The following is a 17,905-nucleotide window of genomic DNA, read 5'->3' as shown; positions in this document are numbered from 1 at the left end:
TGACAGTGACGGCTACGGTGGTGGTAGGGGAAGTGTGAGGGGCAGAGGATGAACCAAAACCACAGATAGAACAGGCTCCGGATCCCTGGGGATTGTTGAGCGTACAGTGTGGACAGGTCCAGCGACGTTCCTCTGTGCTGCTCAGCCGCAGGATCTGGTTGAGATCAGGTTTCTGGCGCGGTGCCTCACAGATGGAGCAGCGAGGTGCCGAACCCGTGTTTAGGAAGGTGCAGCGTCCACATGACCACTCGCTGCCTTGCACTGCTGCTGCCATGGAGCCAGGAGAGTGAGAGTGGCTGGAAAACAAAAAACACTGAGTCAGGACAATTTCAATTAATAAATCCATCAGTAAAAACTTTTGTTATTGCTGTATAGCTGGAAGCATTCAAATTACATTTTTTGTTTGGCCAAAATAAAAACATTTTAAGTGCCCAACTGTAGTCTTTAAAGGGTGGAAAAATGTCTCTAAAATTGCAAAATAAGAAGAGAGAATTAGAAAAGCAAAACAGAGTGCGAGATTAGCCAGTTTAGGGGAAAAAAAATCCCTTCTTGGGGTACTGAGGGCAGTAAATCCATACACAATGATCACCTGAATAAAATGGTAGCACACAGAGGAGGAGCCAGAGGGGTGGAAAGGAGAGAAGGCCGCTTGCCTCAGAATATTAGGCCAGAAATACCGGAGTCACCCTGACTGACACTTATTAGAATGGGAGAAACACACAAGATCTCCTCCACTTAATATTAGCACCTCTCTTCCTGCTCGGTGAATGTTAATGCAGTGTAGATGGGATCAACTTAAGGCCATGTCAATCCAGTGCTCAAATGGATTCCAAATGGATGAGTGTATTAAAGCTGGCAGCACTTATGGCTGGTACACTTTTGAGAGAAATCATTGATGCAACCGGAAGAAAAGTTATTAAAAACCAGCTATCGCAAATACATTCAACAATACTCAAATGCTGTAAACAGAGAAAAACACATTATCCTAGTCAAGCTGTTCTGTTGATTTCTACTTCCTGTAAGTTTAAACATAAAGTCGACTCATTGTGGAGACTTGTTTGTGCAATTCTTTCTGTATGCCTGCAGTTCAGTCAATCTGACTTTATCGACAGTGGTTATATTAGGGCCTCTAGAGGGAGCAGCACAGCTGGACACTTCCAGCTCTGCAGGAGGGGACTTAAAAAAAGCACAGCCCCAAAGGGACAGACAGGGTTACCATCTGAAAAAGTCCATAAATGTCACTGTCACTCAAGCTGTTCATGTGTGAATAACAACACAAAGGGTAATGTGGGAATTTAGTAAAAGTGGAAGGTACGGTGCTAAGAGCTGGGATACTGCAGTGCTTCTCACATCAATTCCAGATGGAAAGATTCATCCCATAAACAAACAGAAACTTGGGATGCTCAAGTTTATTTATATTTTGTTAGATCTTGGTCAGAAAACTACAAGAGCTAAGGCTGCTTGGGGAAACACCTTCATGAGGAAGCACTGGCTTTCTGGCTGTGTGTAAAAAGTATGCTCCAAGAACAATAAAATAAGTTAGAAGGTTGTTTAAAATGTAAATAAAAACAAAATGCAGAGATTTTCAAATCTCATAAACTCGAGTTTTATTCACATTGGAATCGCAAACATGAAATACTTATGAACAGGTCAGTAAAACCACTGTGTAAAAACAATAGGATTTGTAGAGAAGATGAATGTCTCATATGTAAAGGTGCACAGATGTTTGTCAATTTAAAAAACAAACAAACAAACAAACAAAAAAAATGCATCTACAAATTGTGGAGCAATTTCAGAAGATTCTTCCTCAGCAGAAAATTGAGACAACTCAAAGTATCACATCATGTACAGTTCATAATATCAAAGGTTTTTAAGAATTTGGAGAAATCTCTGTGTGCAAAGGACAAGGCTGAAAGTCAATATTGAATCATGGGATCTTTGGGCCCTCAAGCAGTACCGCATTAAAATGGTCTGAATCTGTTATGGACATCCCTGTATACTTTCACAAATCATTGGTTTTATTTACATTCTATACTAAGTCAACTTTTTCAAAATTGGGGTTATAGAAACAGCATTGCTTTATGTGAAATATATTGAGAAAACCTTCTATTTTTTTAGGCCAACATGGTGTCCTAGAACTGTCATCTCACAGCAGGGAGGTCTTCGGTTCAAATCTCTGTGCAGACTGTGTGCAGTTTGAATGTTCTTCCTGTGCCTTCATATTATTTTAGGAGGTACTCCAAGTTTCCTTTCACAACGATGACAACAAAACAAAAATGGTGACTTAGATATTCTGAATTGAGTGAAACACATATTAGCTTTTAAGATTTGTGTTTGCTGTAGGCAGGGAAACTGGACGACAGTTAGGTGTACCCATAGAGTTAAATAAGACAACTTGAAGGCGCATTGGTCACTCGAAGTTTTGATTCAAGGGAGGCATGTGAGCCGTAACTAGAGAGGATAAGCGTATGGACTTAGCACTGTTGTAGAAAGTGCCAAAATAGCCAACAATAAGAGATGATTATGTTAAAAAAATAATTTTAATGTTAAGATATTAGAATGTATTTAGGCGTATGTAAAAATACCACAAAGTGTGCTGTGTGCTACGGGTGTACCAACTGAAGAGAAAAGGGAAAAGATTTCTCATCTAACAAGTAAGCCGATTTGATCTTATTTATCTCAATGTGAATGTGACTGGACCATAACTAAAGCTAATAATGCAATAGTTTCAAATTAAAATTAGCCTATAAAGCTGTTGTAATCACTGTTAATTACTTAATTGACTAGTAGATATTAGCTTCTGTGGCATACATTGTAGCAATATGTGGAATCATGCTACAATTTAGCACAAATTATTAAACTGTTCAATCTGGTATTGCCATCGATTCACACAATATTTACACAGTGTAAAATAATATTATATATTTGACTATTTTAAGATTTCTGTTACGCAAACATGACCTATTGAGAAGACAGTTAGTCAATAACACTTCAGCGCCAGCACAACGTGATGATGTCACGCGCGCCTACCTGATCTGATCATGGCAGAATGGAAGAAGTCAAAATGTCAAAATGTCGGCGGTGTGGAAGTTTTTTTTTGTGTGGAGGATCTTGGATTCCAAAGATTTTTGGACTACGCTGAGACTCGCTACATCGTCCCCAGTCAGATATTTTTCCGACATAGCCTTATCCGAGATACAAGCCGTCATTTCCGACGTCATTGAGAAGCTAACAGCCGATAGCACTTGGGTGAGTTTTACCACAGACATTTGAATGTCAAGTGTTAGCCCTGTTAGCATGATTAGTCTAGTCTTACGGCACAATGAACAGACAAAAACTTTGAACTTAAAAAGGCTGTCCGTGATGCACAAGAGTGAAGAGGATCCCACACTGCAGCTAGGAACCTGGAACAAGCCTCCACAAGTGAGACAGCATCGCAGGTGACTAATGCTAAATAACATTTAACACTTTTCATTTAATACAAATTAAAGTGCTATGCATATCATATGGCTGTTACTGAATATATTTCACCAGCTCTTACAGCTGTTACACAATTTTTGTAGCAAATAAGCCTAAATAAGAGGGCTACGTCCTGACAAAGGAAAGTATATATAAAAATATTAGCATTGGTTATCGGCCAAATAAGTTTTAACATATCGGCCAAAAATCCAATATCGTGCATCCCTAATCACCAGGTATGTAGTGAACATTTTCAAAGTGTCGACTACATAACAGGTAAATAATAATAAACGTTATTCAATACTGTTATGCAATACTCTTTATGTGTAATTTCTGAGTTATTAAGAATCTGGAGAAATCTGTGTGCAAAGGACAAGGCTGAAAGTCATATAAAACAGCTAGGTGATATCTATCTATATATCCATCCATCCATCCATTTTCTTTACCCGCTTATTCCATTTTTGGGTCACGGGGGTCGCTGGTGCCCATGTCCAGCAATCACTGTGCGAGGGGCGGGGTACACCCTGGACGGGTCGCAAGTCACAGGGCCACATAGAGACAAACGAGACAAACAACCATTCACTCTCTCACTCACACCTAGGGACAATTTAGAGTTACCAATCAGTCTAACATGCATGTTTTTGGTCTGTGGGAGGAAACCGGAGCAACCGGAGAAAACCCACGCATGCACGGAGAGAACATGCAAACTCCACCCAGAAAGGCCCCTGGACCGGGGTTTGAACCAGGGACCTGCTCGCTGAGAGGCAGCAGCTCTACCAGTTGCGCCACCGTGCTGCCTATCTATATATATATATATATATATATATATATATATATATATACACGTACAATATGATTGTTGAATGAAATTACTATTAGTATAAATTATTTTAAGTTATTGTAAAAAGATTACAAATGATTTGTGACACAGATCCAGTTAGACTTGCTGTTAATCAAATTGTTGCTGTGTCGGGTGAGCTAATGAGCCTCTTTGGACGCCATCTTTGCTTCTCCCTGATGTCACAGATGCAAGAAGTGGACGAGATAGGGAATGCACTCTTTATTCGTCCTATTTAACTCTATGGGTGTACCTCACCTGGCACCCCTTTAACCCTGAACTGTTTTCTTATTAGTAGAGGGAAAAAAATTGCATTCTCACCATTCAAACAACTTAATTACTGTGACAATAAAGAAATGTTTTTTGTATAAATGGAACAACAAATGGCCTTCGCATCAATGTGAATAGGGCAAGGGAGATTGCCGCGGACTTCGGAGGGAATAAGCACACCTACCCCCCCTGAACATAGGGGGATCTGTGGTGGAGGTGGTCTCCAGCTGCAGATACTTGGGTGTGCACCTGGGTGACGGCCTCGGCGACGGCCTCGGCTGGGGCGGCGGCACTGCCAGCCTGCTCAAGAAAGCTCATCAAAGACTCTACTTCCTCAGGCGGCTGAGGCGAGCTGGTCTAGGAGGCTCAGCCCTCGCCTCCTTCTGCGGGTGTGCAGTGCAGAGCATCCTGTGCACCGGCCTATGGTATGGAGGCTGCACAGCTGCAGGGGGAGGGGCTTTGCTGAGAGTGGTGGGGGCTGCACAGAGGTCTGTTGGTGTCGGCCTCCCCACCGTTGCGGACGTCTGTGCCTCCGGGTGCGGGAGGAGAGCCAGCTGCATCGTGGGGGACACCGCACACCTAGCCCACACACTTTTTTTGCCCCGCTCCCCTCGGGCAGAGGGTTGAGGAGCATCGGGTGCAGGACCGCCGGGCTGAGGGGCAGCTTCTGCCCTGGGGCTGTTGGACTCATGAATCTCTAAAATGGAAAAAAAAAAATCAATGTGAAAATTACTGTAAAAAAAAAAAACCGCCTCTAAAAGTCGCTGTGATGTCACTTGGTTGTTGATATGTGCTGCTGACTGTCCGTGATGCAGATAACTTCATGTTGCTGTGTTCATTGGTCCTCATCTGCTCATACGGTCTCATGTTTGTGCTGCTGTTGTTTTTGCACAATTAGTGCTTAGTGTATTCTTAGTCTTGTGTAGTCTCAGTTGTGGCGAATGTAGTATATTCTTGGTTCATGACTCGGATCTTACTTAATGTTTTTCTTTGCAATTTGTATTTTTGTAGGTTGTAACTGGGACCCTGTGTACATAGTTTCATTCCACCTCATGTGACGTGAATGACAATAAAAATCCTTGTATCCTTGTATAAATCCTTCTCTGAAATGCACAGCCATGTGTGCTAGCCAGCAAACTGCCTATAAACTCTTTCAAATCAAGCAAATTTTCAGAACCCAGAGGAACCACTAACAGACAACAACACCTTGCTGCCAGCACACTGTAGCTGTTCTCTCATCAAATCTCCTCCCTAAAGTAGAGGAAATTGACCGCAGGGAGAGACGCAAATGTGTCGCTGTGGTGGCTCAAGGGCTTGTGCGTCTGTGCATGAAGGTATGCAGCTTTTTTTCCCCTCAATAGATGCAGCACAGAAGAAATACCATAGTAGATGTTCCTTTGCTTTATGCTTTATTCCTTTTGCTATTAGCTCTGAATTCACTCTTCAGCTAAAGTTTAAAATAAAACAGGGCCATCTCAAAATCAAGGAAAAAAAAAACTTTCCAATGACAACAAGTAAAACAAGAAAACTGTAATTCAATAAAGAAAACTAATTATGGGGTTTTCTGTAGTTTTTTTATGCAGTGATAATGCCATTAAAACTTTTTGCCTATTAAATTATTTCTTCAAATCAACTGAATGCACTGTTTGAGCAAACAGCACATTTTGTGCAGCCTTAGGTTGAATAAAGTGGCAGCATCATGCTGGCTTTGATGGCAAATGCTCACACTGTGTTTTGGCTCTAAAGACCTACCTATCTGAGGTTCACAAGCAGCCACAACACAACCAACAACAGCAGCTAGTGTCACCACATGTTTGATGACACGTTCTACCCTGTGGCCATTTTCAGAACTGTCAGTCCTCTTTCATCTCTCGTAAGGAAGCAAAGTCGCAGTGCATCCACACAGAGGCAAATGATCGAGTTGTGTACAGATGTCAGAGCTTTAATTACAGTAATCAGACTTACATTATTTTTAATGCCTAGACTAACCATTAGCTTTTATTCACATACGATAAAAAGTAACACATTTCGCACAAAGATGATTTCTGAAACCAATATGAGAGCACAAATACACTTTTGTATGTCAGGTACTGTACATGCCTGCAGCAGAAAATGAACCATTACATCCTGTGATCCCTGACCCCACTCAAAAGGACGTTTTCCAAGTTCGTGCTCCACTCGCTCACAAGAGTCTGTATAAAATACACATTCACACAGACACATGCACACATACGCCTTTTGTCCTTGGCTTTGTGCTAAGTGGAGATGCTCTAAAAGTGCTCACTTCAGCTCATCAGTTCCAGAGTGTTGCAGGCCCGGGCAGGTAGCCAGTAGCTTAGTGAAGAGAGAGACAGTGGAGGCAAAGCTCACCTCTAGAAACCCAATCTTCTTTCACTTAAGTCCTCAATGCAGCTGCCCATTCAGTCTACTCCTAGTCTAAATTCACTCGAGCATCATTGACGCCTGGAAGCTCACTCAAAAGTTTTAGAGTGCGAGGCAAGTTGAGTTTCAGCAGATTATAGTTTTAGTTTAAACTCTTGTTAAAGAGAGCAAACATTTAACATAATAAATAAATACATTTGACAGTCTAGAGTAAAAAATACATGAGAAAATGACACCAATGAAAAGAATACAAAAGTCAACACAAGCCTAGAAACACAGGAAATGTCAGCAAAGTTTTAAGAAAGGCTACAAAAGCTCATATTAGGCACATATGGTTAGCTACTGGGATTTAATCCAAATATCAAACTCGGTTGGAAGATCAAGTGAGCAGAATGTAGCCAGTTTGTTCATGCCTCATTGTGAGACATTTGGCCTTTGTGCGACAGTCATTAGCACCGCCGTTTCAAGGTTGGCCCTGAGCCCCGTGCCAAAGGAAACGGTGTCGCCTTTCTCAGAAGGTGAATGGGATTTTTTTTTTTTTTTACTAAACTGACTATAGCACTTTATTGTAATTTGCAATTTTATAATCAAATGATAGCTCATGGTATATTCTGTACAGACATATATAATCTAAAACAAAGACACTATATTGTTACACTTTAAAAAATTTTTAATATGTCAAAGTTTTTGCTGATCAAAAATGAATCTTGACTTTAGACAATAGTTGTTGATTGTGCAATGACCTTCTTTCAACTACTGTTCCCCAAAAAACAAGAGTCTTAAGAATAAAACATACAGTTTAAGACTACAAGCTGAAAACAAATTAAATTCATTAGAATTTCTTAATACACACACACACACGCACACAGATGCTACTTGTTTTAAAGTAAAGTAACACAGAGTCAGCGCTTTGGTAAAAAAAAAAAAGGCAGATGAAACAGACACAAACTGTGACTTGGTGTTTGTACAGATAATACTCAGAACATTTGCTCAAAAAGCAACATGCAGAGCATAGCCTGAGAAACTACAAACAATCTAAACCACAAAGGAAAAGGCAGACTGAAGTAAAACTCTGGCAGTTTTGGTATTACTTACAAAAATAACTTGAAACATTACAAACTGATAGGTTCATATTTGGGGGCAAAACAGCTCTGACCTGTTGAGAAACAGAGTCCAAAGGTCATGTGATGTTCTCCTGTTGTATCCAACAGCAAGCAGTCAATAGTGAATCCTTAAAAAAAATCTGGTGTGATTAAAAAAAATAATAATCGTTTAAGAGAGTTGCAAGGTGGAGCCTCCATGGATCAGAATTGTTTGTCTAACAGATCCCACAAAGGCTTGATTGGACCGGAGAATTTGGAGGACAAGTCAACACCTGAATATTGTGTAACTTGAACATTTCTGAAACTATTATCACATTCTAGCATGGAGCATTAAGCTGCTGAAGGAGTCAACTTGAATCAGAGAAAAGAAATTTTGGATTGGACTGATTAGCAAAAATGTTGGAAACGTTGTCAAAGTAAAATCCAAAAGAATACCAGAAACAAAGGTTTCCATGCAGAGCATGACGGTGTCCTTACTAGGGGTGGAGGCCTCCGTGTTCAACAGTCATCCTCTTACAATGCTGTTATTGCTAGTATCACTCAGCTCTCTGTGAATAGCAAGCAGCCGTCAGGTCACTAGCAACCAATAGTGAGGATGATGGTCCTTCTTTTGCATACGAACAACGATGGGCGTCACCAACAAACTGGTTGAACCACTATGAGCATGTGCTGCTATTAAAACTGAATCTGCTCCTCAGACTGAAGTCTTTTGGATAAAAGACGAAGCGTTAAGATTCATCTACCTGGATTATTGGGCATGCATCAGGACCCTTATTAGTTGTTCTCTTCAAACTGTGCATCGTTGTTTTCCCCAAATAAACGGCTCACACGAACCTGACAAGCTGCTAGTCCACCTTCTTCCACTGGTTTGTGGTCAAGTTTTGATGCCCATTGTAAGGTTGTTCAGCAGCATTTGGCACCCAGACTATATAATTAGTGATTTTCTTCATTTGTAATGGATGATCAGTATAAGTTATCTATCAAATGAAAAAATGCACTCCAGTCAAACAGAAAAACGAAACAAAAACCAACAACAAAATTAGAGATTATCGCCCACTGATGGTCATATGAAAACTTAACCAGGGCTAAAACACCACATTATTTTTATTATTACTTTATTAATAAAATATTTTCTAGTAACTGATCATTATTTTGTTAACCCAAACCCATCAAAAACTCAATATTCTTCAAGATTTGCACAATTTGCCATTTAATTTAAGATTTTATGGTGTGCCAATAAGTTTTGAGAACAATGAGATGAGGTAGGTTAGCTTGTTGATCTAATATTTAAAATATGTTCCAATGCATCTTGATGTTTTAACAAATGGATGTTTGTACATTCAGTAACAAGTTAACATACACATTTGGACATAAATCTCTAGGTGATATTGGTCTTTCAATAATCTCTCCGGGTGTTTCTTCAAAACAACAAACATATTTAATGAAATAAAAAAACAAAAGCTTTGTTTGTTTAGGGGAGTGGGGATATTTATATAATAATTTAGCTTTGGTGTGGGACTTTTCATTGCATTAAAAAAGTAGTTAACTATTTGTAATTTCTGTAAGATGTTCAAATTTAAATAAGTGCATATGAAAGAGATGCTTGTGGCTACTAGGGATGCACGATATTATCGGCATGTATCGGCCGATATCAGCGTTAAAGTTCAATATCGGACATCGGTCATTCCATTAAAATAACTCGCCGATATAAAAGGCGCTGTTTTTGCCTGTAGCAGCAGCACAACGTGATGACGTCATGTGCGCCTACCTGATCTCACGGCGGAAAGGAAAATTCAAATTGTCGGCGGTGTGGAAGTTTGATTTTTTGTTGGTGAAGATGTCAAACGCCGAATATTTAAGGACTAGATTGAGCCTCGCTACATCGTCCCCAGTCCGAGATATTTTTCCGATGTAACGTTACCGGAGTTATAAGCTGTCATTTCCGACGTCATTGAGAAGCTAATAGCCGATAGCATGACTTTGGGTGAGTTTTACCACAGACATTTGGACGTCGTGTTAGCCCCGTTAGCATGATTAGTCTTACGGTACAACGAATAGACAAAAACTTTGAACTTAAAAAGGCTGCCCTTCATGCACAAGAGTGCAGAGGATCCCACACTGCAGCTAGGAACCTGGAACAAGCCTCCGCAAGTGAGACAGCATCGCAGGTGACTAATGCTAATAAATAACATTGAACACTTTTCATTTAATATAAGTTAAAGTGCTATGCATATCATATGGCTGTTATTGAATATATGTCACCAGCTCTTACAGCTGTTGCACAATTTTTGTAGCAAATAAGCCTAAATAAGAGAGAGGGCTATGTTCTGACAAAATAAATATTGGTATCGGCATCGGTTATCGGCCAAATAAGTTTTAACATATCGGATATCGGCCAAAAATTCTATATCATGCATCCCTAGTGGATACCAAGGGAAAGAACTATTTTTTATAGGAGGCATGGGTACAAGACAAATTTACAAGTACATGAAAGCTGTTAATCAAGTTTTATATCAACCAATGTGTTGCATTAAATACATTTTAACACTTTTATGCTCCACCTAAACAAATAGTCTTCAATCCTGGTCGCCAAGGGCTACAGTTGTACATGTTATAGATGATTTTATGGTTCAACACACCTAGTTTGAATGAACAGGTGATTAGCAAGTTTCAGCAGAACTCGAGGGCATGATAAAGAAAAAGTCATTGAATGTGCGTTGGAGCAAAGAAACTACTAAAATATACAGGACTGTGTGGCCCTCGAGGGTTAGGATTAGGTAATATTAATGACAGAAAGGCAATGTTCAAATGACTGAGTCATTAAATCGTGTGGAACGTTTGGAACTCCTCACCAAAACGACATCTGGTGGCCAAATGAATTCAAGATTCAGTAAGTTGTTCACATACACAGCAAGACATGGTGGTTATATTGAAAAATGTTCTTTTTGATTTTATATCCTATAACTGAAATAAACTAAACTAAATAAATAAACTCAAAACTATAGAAGAAATTAAAATAAAAACAAAACAAATGAAGATAAAAACATACTTGCCATTAGTGGTGGACACAGTTCTGCTAGTCTGCTAACGGCTAATAGCTGAACTAATTCTACATTTAACAGACTAGTATTTTCACTAACTTTGGAAAGCGTTAGCTCCCACCATTGGAGCCAACAGTCCGTAAGGCATGAAATTCATAGACATGTATACGAAGACGCCTCATTGAGCGCTGAATCGTACATAGACGTCGCCACCATATTGTATGTGGCAAAAGTGAAGTGATAGAAGATGCCTCTTTCATTCAGTGGCAACACAGAAAAAGCTGTGCTACACTGTTCTTTTCCAAGATTTATAACTGGGACTGGAAGGAGACCCTGGGGAAGACCCAGAACACGCTGGAGAGACTATGTCTCTCCTGGGAACGCCTTGGAGTCCTCCCAGAAGAGCTGGAAGAGGTGACTGTGGAAAGAGAGGTCTGGGCCTCCCTGCTCAAGCTGCTGCCCCTGCGACCTGACTTTTGAACAAGCAGAAGATAAAGGATGGATGGATTTGATATGTAAACAAGAAAACAAGATAACCGTGTTTTTGTTTTGAGATTCACAGAAGCTTCACCTGCTTATTCTTGATGTTTTAGAACTGTTCAGGAAACAGTGGAACACAAAATGGAACAGTCCTGCTGCGCTCAGACCAGATTGTGGAACAATGTTTCAGAAGGCATGTTCTACATGGTTTCTGTACATATCAAAATGGTGTTTTGATGTTTCCATCACTATTGGACAACACTGACTTAAGATTTCATCCGAACAAACAGACAAATAAAACAAGGATAAGTTAAATGTACTTTATTTTTAACTCATATGTTTGGCCACAGTAATGCCAGGAATGTTTATAGGAGTAAAGTTTGGCTATTTAACCCCATACATACCTACTGTTAATCACGAAGCTATTAATATAATTTATATGATTATTTAATCGGAGACTATTTTTCTGCCAGTAGAACTAATAGATCCAACAAAATTTATAAAGTAAAAAGTGATCACTACCCAATCCAGACCATAACTTTAATTAAATATCTGTGCACAATTCAGCCCAAGCCACTAAAGTACAATAAACTAAAAATCTATTTTGTTTAATTTCAATAGTGAATTTGTGTTAATTTCAGAAATTACAAAGTAATTTAAAACTTTGGCACTAAAATATTCTTATGAACAAATATTATTCTGGCCCCCAAATTAATCATTTTAGAGAAAATCTTTTAAACCAACAATGTAAGTGAAGTGTATTGATTTCCCTTTATCTGGATGTGAACTTTGGACTGTCACTCCCAGTAAGGGTTTTATAACACGTCACGTTTAGATTGCAATATGTAACCAGTTTTACAGCACTGGTTTAGAAGGGAGTCTAAGCAAACTTCCAGATGTACCCATTACAAATTAAAAAAATCTCAAACACAGACATATATTCTGACGCCGAGTTCTAAAACTAAATAAAAACACTAGCTTGGAACATTTAGATCAGAAAATGTATTTGTTGTACAATGGCTGCATTGTTGTAAGTGAAAGAACTGCAGGCAGTGGTGACTCTCAGCTGTGCGCACAGCTAAAGGTTTTCACATGTTGTCATTATGCGTTCTGTTTTACTTTCTTCCAAGCAAATACAAGTGTCAGGCCAACGGTTAGCATTATATGAAGTGTCATAAAAAGCTATTATACAAGACAAGCTTAAAAATACTTATAAATGCTAAAACATAATTGTGACAGGCGATAGATAAACCCTTTTGAAGTATTTTAATCACACAAACAAAATCAGAGAATCAATAGTTAGCTTGTTTGGTAATGAATGAAGACCTTCTGCAAAAGACATACTGGCAAAAATTATTTCAATTCATCGAGGACAAACTTTCATTTAATAATAGACTCCCACCAAACATTTATTCTCTCTCTTTGGGAAGAGTTGTTAAGTCGACGGTCAGGGAATTGACTTTAAACTTTAAAAGCCTCTTTCCATCCTTCAGGTAATAACTGGTGGCATGATATGAGTCATTAATCAGCCCTGACAGGTCCAGAATAGTTAAAGTGAAAAAAATGGAAGCGCACCACTAACCACTACTTATCTGAGGGGAGTGTCTGGAGTCAAGACTTAAGCAGAGATAAAGAGTCTCTAGACTGACACCCTGAAACTTGGTGACGTGATACAAAGGATCAATGACAGTGACGTTTTAGTCACAAAGGACAGCACAAAGATAACCGGAGAAGCTTTAGTTCAATGATGAGAAAGAATTTCATGGTGTTAAAAAAGAAAGATCAACCATACAAGAAGTCTTTTGAAAAAGGACCTTGAGGCAAAGACAGTCTGATAACCATGGTCAAAGCTATATATACACTAAGGCACGTTTAGAAAACTGAATGATTATTATTCAAGTACAAAAATGAAGCATTATACAAAATATGTGGTATTATAGAAATATCCACATTATTAGCATAGAAAGATATATAAATATTTAGTGAATATATTGTGCAATGCATACTTTGACTTTAATTGCATAAAGTTAGACCGTTTGTAATCCCTTATAAGATGATCAAGCAACTTACACACAATAACCATAATGGTTACGGTACTTACCAGTCACTGCTTAGGAGACGCAAAAGAACCAAACACTGGTAAAGGAAAAAAAAAAGAAGATGGAGAAACACAGCAGCTTTTAACCTCTGGATGTGGCCTTTGTGAATATTTCACAACTGGTGCTCATTTTTGAATGCTAAATCTGTAAACGGTAGAGGCAGCTTTAGGCATTTGAATCTTTAAACAGAGGAAACCGTCTGACTGAGTTTCAGCTGACATAGGTAGTAAAAAGGCAAAGCAAGAACTCAACGCAAGTCCCCAAATCAGAGAAGGAGGGAAAAAGATGACACAAGCTGCTGTCTCTGCTGTAATGATCTAAAGTTCCAGTAGGTACCCAAAGCTGGAGGGCCAGAGAAGTGCTGACACAGTGCTGCCATCAGCCAGAAGGACGTCTCAAAAAAAAAAAAAAAAAAAGTTTCACTTCCTGTTACAACAAAAAATTAACCCTGAAAATAAATTTGTACAAAAAACTTGGTGGGTGTGTGTGTGTGGGGGGGGACAAATTCCAAACATTTTAGGAATCTTATTATGAATTTCTCCACAGGTGCTACTTGCGTGCACAATTATCTTTCCAAGGCCAGGTTAGCATGTGCGGTCTTATCTAGGGCTCGTTAAAATTAGGTTACTGAGCATATGCTACAGATTGCCATGGCAACAGGAATGGGGAAATCTGGAATCATGTCAGCCGCAGACCCAACAGGCTAAATTTTGTGCTGCATAACGATGCCGTTTTCCAACGAAAGCCACGCTGTGAGACAATGCCTGTATGCCAAATCCATTTAGGATGCCCTGACGTAGCCCCATCTTCATCAGACAGGTAATTGTGAGGGAGGACATGTTGAAATAATTCAAACATAAACACGGTCATTGGCCATGCTTGTCAAGCCCATGCAAACCCTTTTTAATCCAATTAACAAGGAGGGGAGCCAGTTTAATGGAGCTGTGATAACTGTCACCATCCATCATGCTGGGACAGTAACGATAAGATTGACTCTGAAAAACAATTGGACTTTAAGATCTCAAGAACCCCCAAAGCACTAAGCACTTCAAAAACACAAGCAGTGTGTTGCTGAAAAAAAAAGAAGGCATGTTCACTCAACACTTGTTGAACTGCACTGTAGTAGTATTTGTAATTTCAACAGGGCTGAGACCAAAACTCCAAAGAAGCACTGCAGCTCACACAAGAACAGTTCTGTGTCCAAGACGTTGACGAGAGTAAACTTTCACAGCTGAACTTAAGGCCAGGAGGCACAAACACGTCCCAGAGTCCAAAAACGAAAAAGATTACAAAGAAAGGACTGCCAATACAGCCCTCAAAGTTAAACAAAGACAACAGGAAAAATGTCTTATGGGACGATTTATGAGCGAGAAAAACTAGATGAGAACAGCTGAAAATATGCTGGGCTCATAGTGTTCTGTTGTTTCCATATTTCATGCTTTGTCACAGCTCAGCAAAGCTTGCCTAACTTTGTTAGCCTCACACAGCCGTGTGTGTATGTGTGCACGAGCTGGTTAGTTATTGTGCAAGTAAAAAAGACCGAGTGGGGGAAGATGAGAAAACATGATTCAGGTGCTACAACATAGTGTTTGTAAAACATCTGATGCAGTGTGCTATGTAATGTATATGTGGATCTCCCATGCTTTAAAGCAATAGCCAGAATGTGTTTGTGTGCTAAGATGACTCAGGATGTAGCCTGGTAGATCCATATGGTTGGAGTTAAACACGTTACTGAGCTGTGTTTAAACACTGAGCTAAATAAAACAAAACCTGTCAATAGTTGACAAAAAAAAATTAATAGGAAGTAAAAGCCAAGACAGCCCGAACTGTTAAATGAAGAGCAACTGCAAGGAGGGCAACGACAGCAAGTCGGCAGGAATCAAGAAAGATGAAAGCCCGACAGGAGACCGCGGCTGAATAAATAATGACATCCATTGTGGGGAAATGTGATCGGGCTCTCTGAAAATCAATAACTAACAACCAGACCATGATGCCTTGAGTGACTCAGCAACAACTTCAATACACTTCAGGCGGTCAATATCAACTGTGTGTTCTCATTCTGGGAGACACAACCCACAAAAAGAAATAGATGGGAAAGCAGAAAATGCTTCTAAACAAGTTTTTATCAGGGTTGTAAAGAGGATCATATGTTAGAGGAAAGCCAGTCAGCTGACTACAATTCAGAACGATGGATTAGATTTACTGTCGACACAATCTTATAAAGGCAGTGACATTTCTGACTGACTCAGAAGCTCAGTCAATTTGATGATTCTCTTCTAAATAATCAGTTCTGACGATTTTACAATCACTAACCTGCTGAGTACGATCTTGAAAAACAACTTTCAGAACGATAAACAATTAATCTAAAGAGGCATGCTACCATAAAGGTCTTTCACTCTTTGAAGGAATACATCTCCTGCAGCCTTTCCTTTCAGGCCAGAGCTCAGACTAAAATAACAGTAGCTTGATAAATGACACCGTTGTAGCCATTTTAGTCAAACCTTGAAAACAACATGTGCAATGACACGTGGTTTTGCAAAGTGTCATGCTCAGAGTGTGTTGAAAATGACTTTCAAACTCTATATCTTTAACATTTCCTAAGTAATCGTTATTTTGTGCTGGCTAAAAGTGATCAGCTTCTGGACTGACTGCAAACAATAAGCTGTGATTACTATCCAAAAGTTCCACCAAAATCTGTCCAGTAGTTTATGAGATATTTTGACTGAAAGAGTTAAAACTACATTTTTAAACAAAGTTCTTGCACAGCGGAGTATGTGTTGTGAATGACTCTACCATATCCAATTTTGATGCAATAGTTGTAAAAATGGACTAAATTATAGTTATTTTTGTGTTTTCTAAAGTCAGATGGCACTGGTGGACATTTTGAAATGAGTAGACACCAAAATGTAATCAGTTCAATTATTATTTTCATCCAGAGGTTTATGAGATATTTTGTTAACAAACAGACAGAGGTGACCCCAAATCAGTGCCCAAGTTTTAAACAAAAATCTTGCACTATTTGTTCATGTCCAGAATGTGTTGGGGATCAGTCTCAGCTACCACCCCTCCCAGTTTGATTGATTTCTGTAAAACTGACTTGAGGTGCTGCAGTTTCTGTCTTTTGAACGTCCATTGTAGCAGCTACCATGAACGGAGCTGACTGCCAAAACTTAATACCAAATTATTGATTATTATGTCATTAGATATATTGATAATGGACACACAAATACAGGCAAAAAACATTATCACCCATTTCAGTGGCGGGCAACAAATAATCCACCTTGTAATCAGATTTTCAAGCATTTAAAAATCAAAGCAGGTCACAAAGCTTGAAAAACAAAAAACCCATTTAGTGATTACCTCTGGTTTTATTATTTTAATAGTTACAAAGGTTAGGTTATTCTATCCAATCAAGCAATTCACTCGGAGCTAAAACTGTAGCTCAAACTGTGCAGCTGCGTGGGGAGAAGGTGGAATTTTTTATTTATTTGTTGTGCTGATTTATTTATTTATTTTTAATCCAGCTTAGACCGATTTTAGGTGCATCATGGCCAAACATCAAAATGCAGGGTTTGATTAGATAAGCTCTTGTAAAGCAATGGATGTGATCCATGGCAGGAAAGTTACTGAAAGCTGCTCTAAAAGATTATCAGATAACATGTTTCTGAAAAGAACAACTTGCATCAACAGACCCCGTTGCAACAAAATCGAAATGATAAAGTTGAAGAACAAATTTCACAGTGTGCGTTTGCATTTAGAAGTTTCCATCAACCCAGAATATGCAACACCACAAGGCCAGCGCTGGTCTCGGACGCCTGGCTGGTCTCTTACCTGCGCTCTCGGTGAGGCAGTGGGTGCTGCTGCTGCCGCGTGATGAAGGTGGTACCCCACATGGGACTGCTGTGGCTGTTCCTGAGCCAGCCCACAGTGGGTGGTGATGATGAGTAGGGGGTGCTCCTGAAGCCATGGTCCGACTCAGTCTCTGCAGCGAGAGATGAGGCTGAGCTCCCCATTGTCAGCGAGATAAGAAAGTAGTCTCTAAATGCTCTCTGATAAGTGGATCGATCGGACTTGTTTTCCCTGCAACACAAAGCTGACCAGGGATCCAGCGTTGCAATGGACGACAAAAAAGTAAAAATTTCCAGAGAACCAAGGATATTAAAATGTGTATATCCAGATCAAACTGAGTATCCCCTAGTGCCAAGTTGGAGCACAGAGCACTGATCCTAATGC

General features: G+C 39.5%; 1 protein-coding gene across 1 annotated transcript in view; it reads right to left on the bottom strand.

Annotated features, from left to right (window-relative positions):
- The window catches only part of capn15 (calpain 15), a gene marked incomplete in the record, with an annotated part of 37,996 nt that extends 20,311 nt beyond the window's left edge, over positions 1 to 17,685 (bottom strand). Inside the window, 2 exon segments of the mRNA XM_037690851.1 lie at positions 1 to 296; positions 17,504 to 17,685. Of these exon segments, the coding sequence (XP_037546779.1) occupies positions 1 to 296; positions 17,504 to 17,685 (478 nt within the window).
- Between the last annotated feature and the right edge of the window lie 220 nt (positions 17,686 to 17,905).

This window comes from Nematolebias whitei, chromosome 17, assembly GCF_014905685.2.
Source record: "Nematolebias whitei isolate Nwh7 chromosome 17, NemWhi1, whole genome shotgun sequence".
NCBI lineage: Eukaryota > Metazoa > Chordata > Actinopteri > Cyprinodontiformes > Rivulidae > Nematolebias > Nematolebias whitei.
Note: the sequence above shows the minus strand (reverse complement) of the source record. Positions and strands in the feature narration are given on the sequence as shown.